Source organism: Perissodus microlepis, chromosome 22 (assembly GCF_051167445.1).
Source record: "Perissodus microlepis isolate ML-2025 ecotype Zambia chromosome 22, ASM5116744v1, whole genome shotgun sequence".
NCBI classification, from domain to species: domain Eukaryota; kingdom Metazoa; phylum Chordata; class Actinopteri; order Cichliformes; family Cichlidae; genus Perissodus; species Perissodus microlepis.
The window spans coordinates 29,595,232-29,610,534 of record NC_140481.1 but is presented as its reverse complement, the minus strand read 5'-3'; the positions used below and the strand labels follow the sequence as shown (position 1 = coordinate 29,610,534).

Sequence of the window (15,303 nt, the reverse complement as noted above, 5' to 3'; positions counted from 1 at the left end):
GAGGGAAAGAGGATGACTGTGTGGCATCACTTGCACAATTGTGGTACAAAACAGTATTTCAGTCTAATGTACGTGAATTATGCCCAGTATAGAAAATATTAAGCAGAGATACAAATAGTAAGTATCAAAAGTGTTCAATTTCTTTCTTTATATAATTTGACTGTATAATGAAAGAAGAGCGCAGTTAATGCGGAGTCATTTCTTTGTGGTGACTGTGTCCAACACTTAACCACCAACTTAAATAAGGCCATTTTATACTACTTTTACCATATTAATGGAGGTTCAGAATGTGTCTTTTCTCAGAGGATCACACAGTTTAATTCTAACGTGTCTGTATAGTTTGATCTCTGTTTCAAATTCATTATTTTATTGTCTGCACCTTTAAATGCAAATGAGCTCCAGCCAGTTTCACAATGAAGGGTGCTTTCCTAAAGTCCCTCCTATCTCCTTTTCCTACCTCCTTTTTAATGACCTCGATTATGTTTTCAGTAATAAATGTAATGTAATGTACTGCATTAATCTTCTTAAAAGTAAGTTTGTATGTTCCAGTATGTTACTGAATTACTCACCAGAAAGTAATTCTCTGGTGAGTAATTCATGTCATTTACTCAATAAAATTTACTCAATAAAATGACATGAAAAACAATGTTCTCATAAGTTGTCTCATAAGTTAACAATATAAACATGAGGCTACAGTCACGCACACCAACACAAATACTTATACTAATGAGGACACAAATAGGATCTTTCTTTTAGTGTTTACATATCAGAATCAGAATCAGAATCAGAATACTTTATTAATCCCGAAGGAAATTAGGGTTACAGCAGGCAGCACGCTAATGGCGCATGCGCACTTACAAAGGAACCTTCTGACCAACTTTACACAAACATCACATTGGGGAGACATGTCAGAAAGGTCGGCTGATAGGAAAAAAACAACGAAAATACATAACATGAGGTAAGAGGAGGAGAAAAAAAACTCCACTCAGACTGAGCTCCTAGTGGGAGAACAGTTTGATAACAGAAAAAACACCTCAGCACAAAAAGCACATGACTATCAATACACCATAGAAACACAAGACAAGCAACAGGGGCGGGTAAAGGGTAAGAGAGAGCCGGTGTAGACAGCGCATCCGGTCCCGCAGCATGTCTCCGCTGGTCCAGTCGACTGCCATCTTCCCCGGTAGGGCACAAGCATCGAAGGCGTTTGGAAAGGGAGGGGCGATCAGTGTGTGCATATCAGTGTGTGTGTGTGTGTGTGTGTCCAGAGTTCAGCTGAGACAGTGTCCTTCGCCCCGCCAGGCTAAGTAAACAGTCTTCCAGCCAACCCAGGTGGCCTTGCATGGAATGGGGGGAACAGTCTAAACACAGTCGTTATCAGGGTGTTTTGTTCAGCTCCAGCCTTGAGACCACAGCTGGCGCCGACGGGGTCTCTGCATGAAGTGATGGTGCTTTTTACTTTAGTGCGAACAACTCATATGAATTTCAAAGCTGTTCTAACAGTCCAACACTGGTCTCTCAATCTCCCGTTGGAGAGCCGTGAGCTTTCTATGATGTTATCCAAACTTACGTTCCGTGATGTTGTCATTCTTTTTTGCTCAAAAAGCAGGTTCTGAGAACTGACGACCGCAGTGCACTTCCCCAAGATGTGATCGAATTTGCGCTCAAAGGTGTTATTCGAGCTAGCCCCTCCAGATGTAATCCAGTTTTTCACTCAGAGTATTCACGGCAGCCGCGCGTTCTCCAAGATCTTCTCCGTGCTGCACTCAATGAGCCCATTTTGAGAAACTCACGCCTCGTCCCATCATTTCAATCCCAGCGGGCAGCCTTGTGGGGGTTTGAACAGCCGGTTCCGCTTCCTTAATTCTTCGATAAGCCAGGGCCAAGCCAGCTCCGATCAGCAAGAACCCTGTTACCATGGTTCCGAATAGGTAGATATCTTCAGCAGTCAGGCTCACCCGAGCCCAGACTTCTCGTTGAGAAGGGGTGTCAATTGTATTCAGAGACCAGTTGATCAAATCCATAATTCCTCTTTTAGGTTTTAGAGAACAGACTGTGAGAGAGTGTTCCAGGGAAAAGTAAGTAAAAACACAAGACAAGACAAGGACATAAGAAGCTAAGCAGGGAAGATAAGGGCAGGAGAGGAGAAAAGTGCGACCACCTTCGCTGAGAGCCAAAAGAGAAAGATGAGCACAAAGCAGACAACACAAAGTAAAGATGACAGCTGGCCTAAAGACACTTAAAAGTGATTTTCACAGTGATTCTACTTTAAAAACAACATACACGGAGGCTGCAGCCTGACTGCTCATCACTATGTTACACTATGTTATCACTCTTGGTTCTTGGCTAGCTTTGCGTTAGTATGCTGTCTGTAAAGATCCTGGCAAAGAGCTGAGGTTGTGTTAGCAGTATAATGTGGTTGTTTCTGTACTGGATGCTGTTTGCACTTTACCATTGCATTTTATCCTTTAGTGCATTAAAAATGAAAGTAATATTCATATCTCCACTCCTGAAAAGCTGTATCACTATACCACTGCAACATTTTCCTTTTCTCGAACACATACTGAAATTTCCTGATTGTTCCCCTAGTGCCCAGGAAGAAAAGAGTTTGATGGGGTTTTTTTTCTTTTTATGGCATAGAGATACCTGAAGTACCTTTAATTCTGGCATCATGGCATATGTGTTTGCAAGAGTTTCCCTTTGACAAGGATCAAATCTGAATGTATCATGCATGGGTGATTTACTAATACTTGTGGCATGCAATTTAGTACAAATAAATGTAATGCTGAAGAAAGCAGTAACTTCCCTTATGTGTTTCAGGTTGTGTACATCTGTGTGCCTTTGCCTGATTTTGACGTTTTGTACATCAGTGTGAATAAATGGCTCACCTTTTGTTCACTCCATCTGCCTCCTGTGTATCTGTACTTAGGTCTTAATTGCATGCTTTGTGACACATTTTGTCTCTTTGTTGATTTTTGTTGTGCTAATGGAAATGTTGCATTAGAAAATCTCTGCCGATTAGGCTCCCTTCTCTTCTGTAGTGCAGCTAGATGTTGCTAGAACTGCACCCAAAATGCTTCACCAGATGATTTTCAGGCATTTTACCCCTGAGTACCTGAGTGTAGTGCTATATATAAATTATAGATTTTTGCCTCTATTAAGTTGTCATGTTCAATAACAACTGATGACTGATACACCAAAGGGATTGTGCTTTTGTGTTAGTGTGCCCTCAATTTAGGTTCAAATTGGTTTGATGTCAGGAAGGCAATAAGTGAACTAAGTCACCTCAAATGTGACATGAGAATTATCATACTCTTTCACAGAAATTAAAATGAGAAAATGATGGAATTGTTATGGTCCTGGATCATCTTGACCCAGCGTTCTCAGTTTTCTTGTGATTCTGTATGGTTCCTAGGTTGTTCTGTTTAGTTTAGTTTATTAGATTCCCCCTTTCATCTTTGCCCTCTGTCTCCCTTTGTGTGTCTGTTTATTTAATTGTGAGTTCTTATGCCTTGTTTCCCCTCCTTGTGTTTCCCCAGCCCGTCAGGTCTGTGCTCTCCCCCTCGTGTCTGCATCTCTGTCTTCCTGTTTTACTTTAATAGTCTCCCGTCAGTGTACGTCACGTTGTGTTTGCTCCTGCTCTGTCTTGTTACCATTATCAGTGTCAGCTGGGTTCCCCGTGTGCTCCCATGTCCCTTGTTTCCTTGAGTGTATTTATGTCCGGGTCTCCCTCAGTTCTGTGTCGCGTCCTCCCTCTTGGCTGTGTTTCCTGATGTGTCTTTTCGCATTATTAGTTATTAATTTTCCAGTTTAGTTTTGTACCACCTTTTTTCCCATTCAGCGAATATAGCTGCATTTTGGGTCGAAATCCAGTGTTCCGCCTGCACACAGCTAATTTATGAAAGGAATGGTAGCATTTTATAAACTTCAAGACAGATGTCAACTTTACTGTGACGTCAAATGTTCTACAAAAACCCAAATTTCTTAAGAACAGAAAGAGCAGTTGTCACCTTTTGTGACACAGATACTGAATTCCTTCAAAGTCTTCGGTTTAAATTATATTTCTTTTTGTCTGTGGACAGACATGGATGCAAACTCTAATTTGACTGGTTGGTAGACAAACATCCATTAGTTTTTTTTTGGTTTTTTTTGTTTTTTTCTTCCTTTGTTTCTATATGTGGTTGAAGAACATTCTATGGTCACTGTCATGCCATGTTTATTTCCCCTTTCACTGCAGCAGCTTTGCTTCTCTAAACTGAAGAAACCACCTTTGTGCAGAACAGCTTTTTCCTTTGAGGAGTTGTTGTTGTCTTCTTTTCATTTGCACTATAGATTCTTTTTACATGACTAATGATAGGGCATGGTTGGAACATTATTTGCTTAACATGAGAAGTATAATTTTAATCTCTTGTAACGGGTTTTAATGGTTACATCCTATAGTTTATGTTAAACAATAACAACAATAATGGGCGGTGCTACCAATCGGAGGAGCATCTTCATGTGGATTTCTAAAGTTCTGAATTGATTTTTAGAATTAATGGATCAGGCCAATGACGTAACCTTTTTAACACTTTTTTAACCAAATATAATCTCCATAGCAGCGACTAAACTACTGTTTACCTAATTATAGATATATAAACTGGAATACTTACGTTGTTAACCCTTGGTAAGTTGTTGCCAGAGCATAAGTCAAATATCTTCAAAGGTTTAGGTCTGAGGAATAAATCTCACCATAAACACCACCTGGTACCATTTCTGGAGTTTTAGACTGTGCTCATGGTATTTGCCTAATGTTGCTGATTCAATATAATTCAACCATGCACAAAACTGGTTAAATGTAAAAATAAAAATAGATAAACATGGAAGTTCCAGGTGGAGACTGGTGGAAGACTGAGTCAGGCTGGCTATGAATGAGGACCTGTCCAGACCTGTCCTAGTTCCTGCTTCCAATGAGCTGTGCATTTAGCCCTGGGCCTTCCGGTGTGCTGTGTGAACGTGTTTCTAGGCTGAGAAGAGCTTGGCTGTGTTGTATATATTGTAAATAGCTTAAATAGACCTTTTTTTGTTGTTGATCTGGTAGCTATAGGGGTGGGAAGTCGTTTTCTTTTAGTACATTTGGGGATTCTCATTATAGGTAAGGCAGTTCTGTTTCATTTCTAGAGTGTTTTGTTTGTTGTTTTTGCTATGCCCACCCTGACACTTGCTACCTTTTGAGTTTAATAAAAACCTGGTTGTTGTAAACCGTAATCCTGTGGCAGCGTTCGTTTTTCCTTGGGAGCAAGGAGTGTGGGCATTTTTACTATACTTTTTTTCTTTTTCTTTTTTGTGTTGTGCTCCGGTATCCCACACGGCTCAGACCTGTAGATACAGGTCTGCGTCAAGGGCCAGTATAATCATGCACAGCTACTCTTCCAGAGTTCAGGAATAAAAAGTATCTTATTATAACAGTATCACCAGGCTAATGTATCCCTTGAGATTAGCAGCATTAGCTTACAGATTTTGGCAAAATAAGTTCATGAAAACTGTTGCTTATATAAACTGATTTGGCCTTGCCTGAAATTATTTCTAAGATAATAATCTATTAAGATGACTTGCACTCCCATATTTACCTCTTCTGTTAGGCTTCAGTCAATTATCTGTTTGTTTGTTAGTCAGGAAGTATGATACTATAGAATGACATGAGGAAATCCTATGATTTTGTACTCAGTGTCAGATCAGGAGTTACGTGGTTATTAATATTTTGAATTTTCTTTTCAGTTCTCTTTTTTCCAGCAACGTAATGTCTTCCAATGCATCTCTGTCCACCAAGGACAATGATTACATCATCATAAGCAACATCAAGTTTGTCCTCTACACAGTGACTGTTGTGCTCGGCATCACAGGAAACGCTGTGGTGATCTGGATGGCTGGAATCAAACTTAAGGTGAATATAGAGTGTTTTAAATATCTAATTTTGTTTGTCAGTAATATCTTCTGTGTCTCAGTGAAAACGCCAAAACGAGCATTAATGCGCTAATGCGTTGGCGCCCGGGCCGATCCACGTTAACTCGCTAACGGGGATTTGCCGCGTTAAAGCGGTTATGATGTTAACGTTGAATTAATGAGATTAACGCTGACAACACTACTTACATGTAAATGCAGAAACAAGAATATGTCAAACACTATACTCATGGAAACACACTCAGTGACAAGTTTATCAAACACTTAATAGAGTTGAAAACATTGTATTTTTATGCTTAAAAAATGCTGTACAAAAAGTTTTAAAACTAAAAAAAAAAAAAGAAAAAGCAAGTAATAAGAATCCTGTAAGTCTTCACTGTCATCATCATGGCTAAGTACAGTACAGTACATCTAAGTTAAAACCCAGAATAAGGCCATATGTTCTTGAAAAAACAACATCATTAACATAAGTGGTTGCTAGTAACTAAGACTTATGAATAGTATTGTGCAAAAGTCTTGAGTCAAACTTCATTTCTTTATGTACAGTATACAATACATCTGGAAAGTTTTTACAGCCCTTCACTTGTTCCCTAATTGCCCATGTTTCAGCCTAATTACACAATAGATTAAAGTAATTTTTCATGTCAAAATTCTAAACGAAAAACCCCATAATGACAAAAAGTGTGCTTGAAATTGCCAGGATCCTGGCACAAGCATTTATTATTCCAGGCTGATAGATGTCAGTGACTTTCCTTCTCATCTGTTATTGAGTTCCTTTAGATCAGGGGTGTCCAACTCCAGGCCTCAAGTGCCAGTGTCCTGCATCTTTTAGATATTACGCTGGGTCCACACACATGAATCAAATGATTAGTTCATTACCAGGCCTCTGGACAACTTCAAGACAAGTTGATGAGGTAATTTAGCCAATTAAATCAGCTGTGTTGGATCAAAGACACATCTAAAACCTGCAGCACACCTGCCCCTGAGGCCTGGAGTTGGACACCCCTGCTTTTGATAATGGCATGTGATGCTGTCTGACATCTTTTAGGCTACTTAACTTTGTCAGGTAGATTCTATTTAAGTGATTTTATGCATGTTTTGCATGTCATTACCCTGCATGGACGTCTAAAACTAACACATGAGTTAGAGTAAGTTTTTATTGTGCTACGAAGTTCCTTTTATATCAGCAAGAGCAACCTAAGTTTATGTGCTCTGGGAACTGAGTTTGGGCTAAAACACACCGTTTTACAAAGTGACATAATTGCTAATTAACAATATTAGTTGACACCAGATTTTACATCCACTTATTCACATGATCACTAGATGTGTGCATAATGCATGCTGCTCTGTTTATTGATAAATTGATAATGACTGTTTGGGGGGATAATAATATCAAAGTCTGGTTACTTGCTTCATGTAAATAATATATTATTTTACTTTGTCTCTTCTTTCTCTTCAGCCAGCAGTCAACAATGTGTGGCTGGTGAATCTGGCGATAGCAGATCTGATTTTCTGTTTCACACGAATCTTCTCCGTCATCCAGATGAAGTTAGGACGGTGGCCTTTTGGTCTCTTTCTCTGTCAGTTTCATGGTTTGTTCAAACACACCAACATGTTCTGCTCTGTCTTCCTGCTGGCTGTGATCAGTCTGGATCGAGTGCTTTGTGTCCGTCAGCCCATCCTCACGAAGCGTCGACGCACCCTCTTCGCAGCGAGGGTGGTGGCAGTCTGTGTCTGGATTATAGCGCTCCTCTTCAGTATTCCTTTCTTCACCTTCCGCAAAATCTACATGGACAACAACCACACTAAGTGTAAAATGGTGTGGGTGGAGAAGCCAAAGGAAAACAAAAACACCAAAGTTGCTCTCTACTCCATGCAATTCATATTCAGCTTCATAGTTCCCTTTATGGTCATTCTCATCTGTTACATCCTGGTTGGCCTGGGCCTCCGACGCACTCGCCTGTCAGGGAAATCTCGGCCCCTTCGTATATTAGTATGTTTGGTCATTGCCTTCTTCCTGTGCTGGGCACCTTATCAGTGCCTTCTATTAGTAGACATGGTGTATAATGAAAACAAAGTGGTGAAAAAGTGGTACTCTATAACAAAGAGCATTGCTTACTTTAACAGCTGTGTGAACCCGGTGTTATATTTCTGTATGGGGCTAAAAGTCAAGGAGGGGTTTAGACAGAAACTCATGAGAGTTTATAAAAGGGCTCTGGGAGATGATATGGATGGCCAGATGGCTCAGCCAACTGATCCCTCTTTGGATTAAAGCTCTATGTTAAAACAGAGAAGGCGGAAAGGAGTGGATGTAAGTAAAATTTACCTTTCCCCAGAAAAATACATGTCCTTATACATAACCATTAATATAATATTGAAATGCCGAAATAATTTTTTACTTCCATTATATGATCAAAACCAGTATTTCAGAGTGAAACATAAAAGGTGGGAAGACTACAGTAATGATAATCGGTCAAATTAAAAGATTTATCAACAAAGGCTCAACAAAACAGGTGTGTGAACTCCTACCTTTCGCTAAATCTGTTTCACCATCACTATATTTAAAGTCAAGTCTTAAGAACAGTGATAATTTGTTTGTTGTTTATTTATTTATAATTCCTGGAAAATTCAGATTGACACCAGAAAATTCACCCGCAATCATTACGTCATATTTTATATATTATATATTATGTTTTTTTCTTTTGCTTTTTTCTTTTGTTTATCTATAATTACCTAATTATAGATAAACTGGAATAATTACGTTGTTAACCCTTGGTAAGTTGTTGCCAGAGCAGAAGTCAAATATCTTCAAAGGTTTAGGTCTGAGGAATAAATCTCACCATAAACGACACCTGGTACCATTTCTGGAGTTTTAGACTTTGCTGATGTTATTTGCCTAATGTCGCTGAATTGTGTGGGGTTTTTTTGTTTTGTTTTTTGCATAGTTATATTGCATTGACCTTTGCCACTGTTTAAACTTAACTATTCCTCAGATGCCTTAAAATATAATTCAACCATGCACAAAAGTAGTTAAATGTAAAAATAAAAATAGATAAACATGTAAGTTCCAGTTGGGGACTGGTGGAAGACTGAGTCAAGCTGGCTATGAATGAGGACCTGTCCAGACCTAGTTCCTGCTTCCAATGAGCTGTGCATTTAGCCCTGGGCCTTCCGGTGTGCTGTGTGAACGTGTTTCTAGGCTGAGAAGAGCTTGGCTGCGTTGTATATATTGTAAATAGCTTAAATAGACCTTTTTTTTGTTGATCTGGTAGCTGTAGGGGTGGGAAGTCGTTTTCTTTTAGTACATTTGGGGATTCTCATTATAGGTAAGGAAGTTTTTCCAGCAACGTAATGTCTTCCAATGCATCTCTGTCCACCAAGGACAATGATGACATCATCATTAGCAACATCAACTTCTTCAGTCTCAGCTGACAGCAGGTTTCCCCAACCTCATAAAACTCATAAAATTTTATAGTGGTAAAAAAAAAAAAATTACTATGGAGGTAAAAGCTCCTACTTACCTACAATGAAAAAAAGAAACAAGAAAAAAAGTGTTTACCTGTAGCTTAAATGTCTTTTTTATTTTAGAACCCCATGTTACACTCAATTAAAAATGGCATGTTATGTAATCAACTTTTCAACCAAAATACCAGATGGACTTTTCAGACCATTACAGGAAGCTTTGAAAAATATAGAGCACATTTATTTACATATGTTTATGCCTGGCATGAGTGTATACTGTATAAATAATACCGCACCCAGCTATCTTACTGATCTCCTCAGCTTTTATACCACTGGGAGAGCGCTTACATCAGCAAGCCAAATGCTCCTGACCTTGGCTTAAGACCACAGGTGACCACGCATTCGCCTCTGTTGCACCCTACCCTCTGGAATAGTCTCCCCGAAGCTATTCGCGTGTCTATTTCAATTGAATCTTTTAAATTTCAATTAAAAACTTATTTATTTAGTGTAGCCTTCCCGGCTTCCTAGAGGCCGCATTTTGTAAGTGTGATTTAACCTCCAGCCTTTTGGCTTGTGCCTACAATGCCTGGTGTTAGTTATGTCTCCCACCTATCAGTATATTTGTATTTGTATCTGTTATTGATCTTAATTGGTTCTGTGAAGCACTTTGGCATACCTCTGGTTTTTTGTGCTATATAAATTGTAATGTATTGTATTATATTTAACCTCACAGGACTTATAAACAAAGATCTCCACTATCATTGTCTTACAAAAGGGAGTCTATGTATACATCTGACAAGATGATACTGCTAATCTTCTTGCAGAGATTTATCTCCAGTGGAGGACATATAAGGAGGTACATCCCTTTCTATCTCTGTCCAGGTGTTCCACAGGTTTCACAAAACTTTTGTCGAGTAAGGTCAAAGTAAAGTTTTATAACATGTTAACATTTAACATGATGTATCTTTTTTTCTAAGTTTTTCATCAACTGTTGTATAGTTCCCAATACAGACATTTTTTATGCACACAAAATAAAGACAATTTATAAAAATTCTAGATATTTAAATATTTTGTTAAACATTGATCAACACTGCAACATATATTTGCCATTATAGTAAAAAGGAAATTCCTTTCTAAATGTAATAATCTGTTCTGATTGTAATAATCCATTGTGATTCTAATAACTTGGAAAAACCCTGGAAACTGTGGCGAACGGAGCTCAGTCGATCCAAGTTGGTACCATATTTTTCGGACTATAAGGCGCACTTAAAATTCATTAATTTTCTCAAATTGACAGTGTGCCTTATGATTGAATTCTGGTTGTGCTTACTGACCTCGAACCAATTTTGTGTGGTACACGATGCTCAAAAATCTGTCAAAAAACGTTTTAATACGACTCTGGCAAACTGCGAAGCCGCACTGCTTGATGGATTGTTGGAGTATTACCACTGTCGTAGTCAAGAGTTAGCTCGCTAGTATCCACCTAAACATGATATACAGTGGTCCCTCGCTATAACGCAGTTCACTTTTCACGGCCTCGCTGTTTCGTGGATTTTTTTGTGTGCAATTTTGCATGCTTTTTTTTTTATAGCGCATTGTGTTCTGCGTCCTGATCGTCTGTAGACCACTGTCAATCAATCTCATGTACAGTGCAGAATGCATTCAGCGTGTCAAACTTCCATAAATCTTTGATTGCTACCAGTGTCAATCTGAAGTGCTGTACTGTATGTTTGTTTTCTCCCCAACAAACACAACAATGTCAGCTAAACGTTTTGCAACGTCAAAGGCACCTGCAGTAGCACCCAAAAGGCAGGGTGAGATGCTAACCATAAGGTGCACCGGATTTTAAGGCGCATTAAGCGAAACATAACAGTCAGATAAGTCAAACTTTACTCAGCTCATTCTTCTTGGTTTCTCTACTTCTGTACCATTGATTCATTAAAGTTGAATATCTCACAGCTACTTCCCATGTTCTGGATCTGAAAACTGGGTTTGATGTTTGGTTTTCATTCTATAATATTGGACTTATATTTATATGAAGGTTTGAACTTTGAGAGTGTTTAAACAAGAGAGAAAAGTGTGAAAATGTTCATACCTGTTTGAGAAATGTGTATAAAGTCAGTCGTGAGGGGTTTTACAGCATTAAAACATCTATAATAATTGTAAAAAATAAAGCTCTGCTACCACTTCCAACATAAATGAAAACATAAAACTAAACAGCAGTGACTTTTGTAGGGACGCTGAAGTTGGACTAGCTGGTATATAATGATGTGCTACGTGATTGCTAGCAACACAGCTATGTTAGCATAAGCTGGACGGTGAACGCTAACTTTTTTTCCACTCGATAACAGTTAAAGCAAGGGTTCCCGGTGGTTAGGGACAAATGCAATCGCATGGCAGGATGCTATAAACAGACCAAACTTCAGTCAGGAGAACAACATAGATAATCCATCCACAATACGAGGTTAGTCATTACAACATGGAGCACTGTGTACTGAGTACTGATTAGAGTATTGATTATACTTTTAAACACAAATAAATAATCAATTTTCTGCATGGAACCCAATTTAAAGAGAAAATTATATTATGATCAAGTCATATTTTAAATAACTTGAATCAAAAAGATATTCAAGAATTCTTTGTACAAAAAAATGAAAACAAAGAGAGAGTATGAAAATGTTCTGTAATGGAAGACTAGATCAGGTTATCATACATCAAAAGAATATGAGAAACTTGATTGAAATTTTATCTGATTTACTATTACCAAACTTCAGTCATTCAATTTGATATTAAGGTAAAAGCAGCAAACTCATTGTCACCTAGATTTATAGTATAAACAATACTTCAGATTCTTCAGATAAAATAATAAATGACTAACCTAGCCTCATTTGCTTATTTCGATATATTCACACTGGAACTGAGGTTTTTCTTATGTAAATAAATTACACTTGAATCATTGTAAATAAAAAATAAGTAGTAGATGTACTGCAGTTTGGTAAAATCTCAGAGATATCTTAAAGTGTTATACAGTCACATCTGCTTTCTGGTGACCTCTGACTCAACATCGCTGTCCTCAATCTCAAAGTCCTCCATGGAGCTGTAGCTTGAGTCTGAATTAGAGCTGGAGCTATGCTGGAAGGCAATTGAACAAACATTAGCACAAAAAATTATTTCTGTACAGTTAAAAGAATACAAATAATCTGTCTATGCAATATAGTTGCAAATACCCTTTTGCCTTGCAGGTATGACTTTATCGCTTTGGGTTCTGTGTCCACAATGGCTACATAATGTATGAGGGTGTGAATCCTGAACACAATGAACACAAAATAAGAATGTTAGATTCTCTTGGTGAGTATCAAAACACTGCGATGTGATGTAAGAGGTCACCTGTGGTATAGCATCGCAAGGAACTGGATCACAACTGAAACTGCAAATCCCAAAATAAACATGAAGGCAACTGGATCAATTTGGATATCATCTCCTGTTTTCTTTAACTTTGGGATCTTGATAGATAATGTGTCACTGAAGAGCTGGAGGATGAAGGTTGCCACCAGCCAAAAGGCATTTAACATGAAGAAGACAAAGCTGACCTGTGTTTAATGAGAAAGATGAGACGAATCTAAGATTAACTGCACATTTTTCCAGTTGGAAAGGTACCAAAGCTCATGTTATACAAATGTACAAAGTAACAGCGCTTTCAACCTGGAATCATAGGACATAAATGGTGCCCATTCTTGATAACACATCTTCCAACACTTACTTTGTTTCTCAGCTCTCGCAGCTCATTGGCCATCTTTTTCTGTTTTTCTTTGTCATCAGGCAGAGGTTCAAGATACTTCTTTTGAAGTTCTTCCCAGAATTTCTTTTCCTCCTGGAAAAGTTAGAAATATTTTTAAGGTGTTTAAAACTAAATAAACAGCAACAAAAGCTTTAGAGGAAAATAATATGTTCATTAATGGAACATATCTATAGCTTGTAAAGTGTCATGAATTAAAGACATTTCTGGGGGGCAAGGTAAGCATTTCTGCATGTTAATGAACAGTAATTATTACCCAAACACATAAATATCATACTATACATAAGACCATCATCATTTTGGGGAGTATGGGAGTAATGATAAATTCTAGACAGAGGTCATTTAAGCAAGGCAAATGAATTAATCAATAACACATGCACACCTGGTCGAGTGAGTCCTCTTGAAATGTCAGGTCACTCGACAAACTCTGGAGCTTTTTAATCCAGCCTGCTGAAAACAGCAAGGCAAAAATTATTTAATTGCAGTATATTTGTCTGATTTAAAAAACAAGCAAAAAAACTTTGCCAGGGTGTGGTTTGTGGCTCAGCTTCAATCTCATTGAGATTTTGAGACACGCCCATGCTTGAACTTGTGTTTACGGTTTGTTTGTTTTTTTACAACCGGTAGGCGACGAAGTAACAACTGATTATGGTCAACATCCAATTACAACAGTAAATGAAAGGAAATAAAGTTTTATGGGTACGTTAATGGTATGTCAGTCCTTTGCTTGCATGATGATTAGTGTAAATAACATATGCAGAATGTAGGTTAGATATTTTCAAGAGAAACACATTTATGCCACTCCTTTGATAAATCAGTCAGTGAATGTATTTTTATTTTTTTTTGTCAGTCCCGTTTGGATCTTTAGCCATCAGAATTGTTGTCTGAAGGCCAAGAAAGATGCCAAGTGGATTTACTTTACCAAGTGGATCATCATGGCCTTGCCATATTGGTCCAGTTGATTGACCTTTATTATAATTATGTATTTATTTTATTTTTGTTTTTTAAAGACGGGACAGACATGACTGGGGGATAGGACAGGGTGAAAGAATGAAAGAAAGAGAGGGAGAGAAAGAAAAATAGAGGGGAGAACAGACGGTGAGAAAGGGGGGAAGAAAAAAAAAGAAAAACAAACAAAACACCTGGATCACCTGTATGGAGATAAAAAACCAGAAGAGAAAACAAACAACAAAGAGCAACATAATAAAAACAACACCATCACAATAAACTAGCTAACAGTAGATACTAAATATTACATGTTATTGTGTTTTGTTTTGTTTTTTCCTTTTTTAATTTCACCTGTTGAGAATGAAAAAAGAAAACAAGCAGAAGAAAATGAGAGCAACATAATAAACAACATCACGATGATCTATGGGAATATAACTGTAAATACTAAATATTAAACATTATTGTGCAGCACGTAAGATCGACAGCGCACAGTGTGCTTTGAGGTAGGAGCCAAAAAGGGTGTAGTTTGTGTGTGTGAGCACCCGTGTGTACACCTGTGAACATGAACACGCTGGTTTTTAAAAGGTTCCTTCATGTAATGATCTGTTAGAGGGTGTGGGGAGCCACAGCCCTGTCCCCCAGGGCATGAAGCAAGTATGGAGGAGATCAAAACTCCAGACATCCAGAGGCCCTCAGCCGCGCCACTATCCCAGAAAAAGCTGAGGAGAGTCCCAGATGAGGGGTCACTCAGCAGCCGCGGAGCAGAAGCCAGGGGGGGTTGCAGTGACGTGCCCGTGAGCTCCGCCGGCAGCCAGCTGTGCCAGAGTGACCGAGCCCCAGGCCGAGAGGCCGAGGGCACCCCACCCCCGAAGTCACCCGAGCGAGCCCCAGGCTCCAGGCCCCGATAAGCAGCCACCAAGGAGTGAGCCGGTGTGTACCTGGACGCCCATCCCCGGACACAAAGACCCACCAACGCACCGATGTCTGAGGGAGTCAGTGAATGTATTCCTAATCTAAAACTGCAATTGGAGATAATGGATTTCGATAGTGGTTATCAGTTTCGACTGTTTAGCCCGGCTATCTGCTTCGGGCTCACATGTCACGTGACACCAAGGCACATGCACAAACGGATCCCTGTGAGTGCCTCCCACACCAAT

At 38.8% G+C, this 15,303-nt stretch overlaps 1 protein-coding gene across 1 annotated transcript; it reads left to right on the top strand.

The window, feature by feature from the left end:
* The first annotated feature begins 4,980 nt into the window (after positions 1-4,980).
* On the top strand, positions 4,981-10,433 carry LOC146363467 (formyl peptide receptor 2-like). The gene is made up of 3 exons (XM_084920311.1): positions 4,981-5,134; positions 5,758-5,923; positions 7,400-10,433. The coding sequence occupies exons 2-3, from the start codon at positions 5,780-5,782 to the stop codon at positions 8,210-8,212; spliced, it is 957 nt and encodes a 318-aa protein (XP_084776437.1). The 5' UTR covers positions 4,981-5,134; positions 5,758-5,779; the 3' UTR covers positions 8,213-10,433.
* The last annotated feature ends 4,870 nt before the right edge of the window (positions 10,434-15,303 follow it).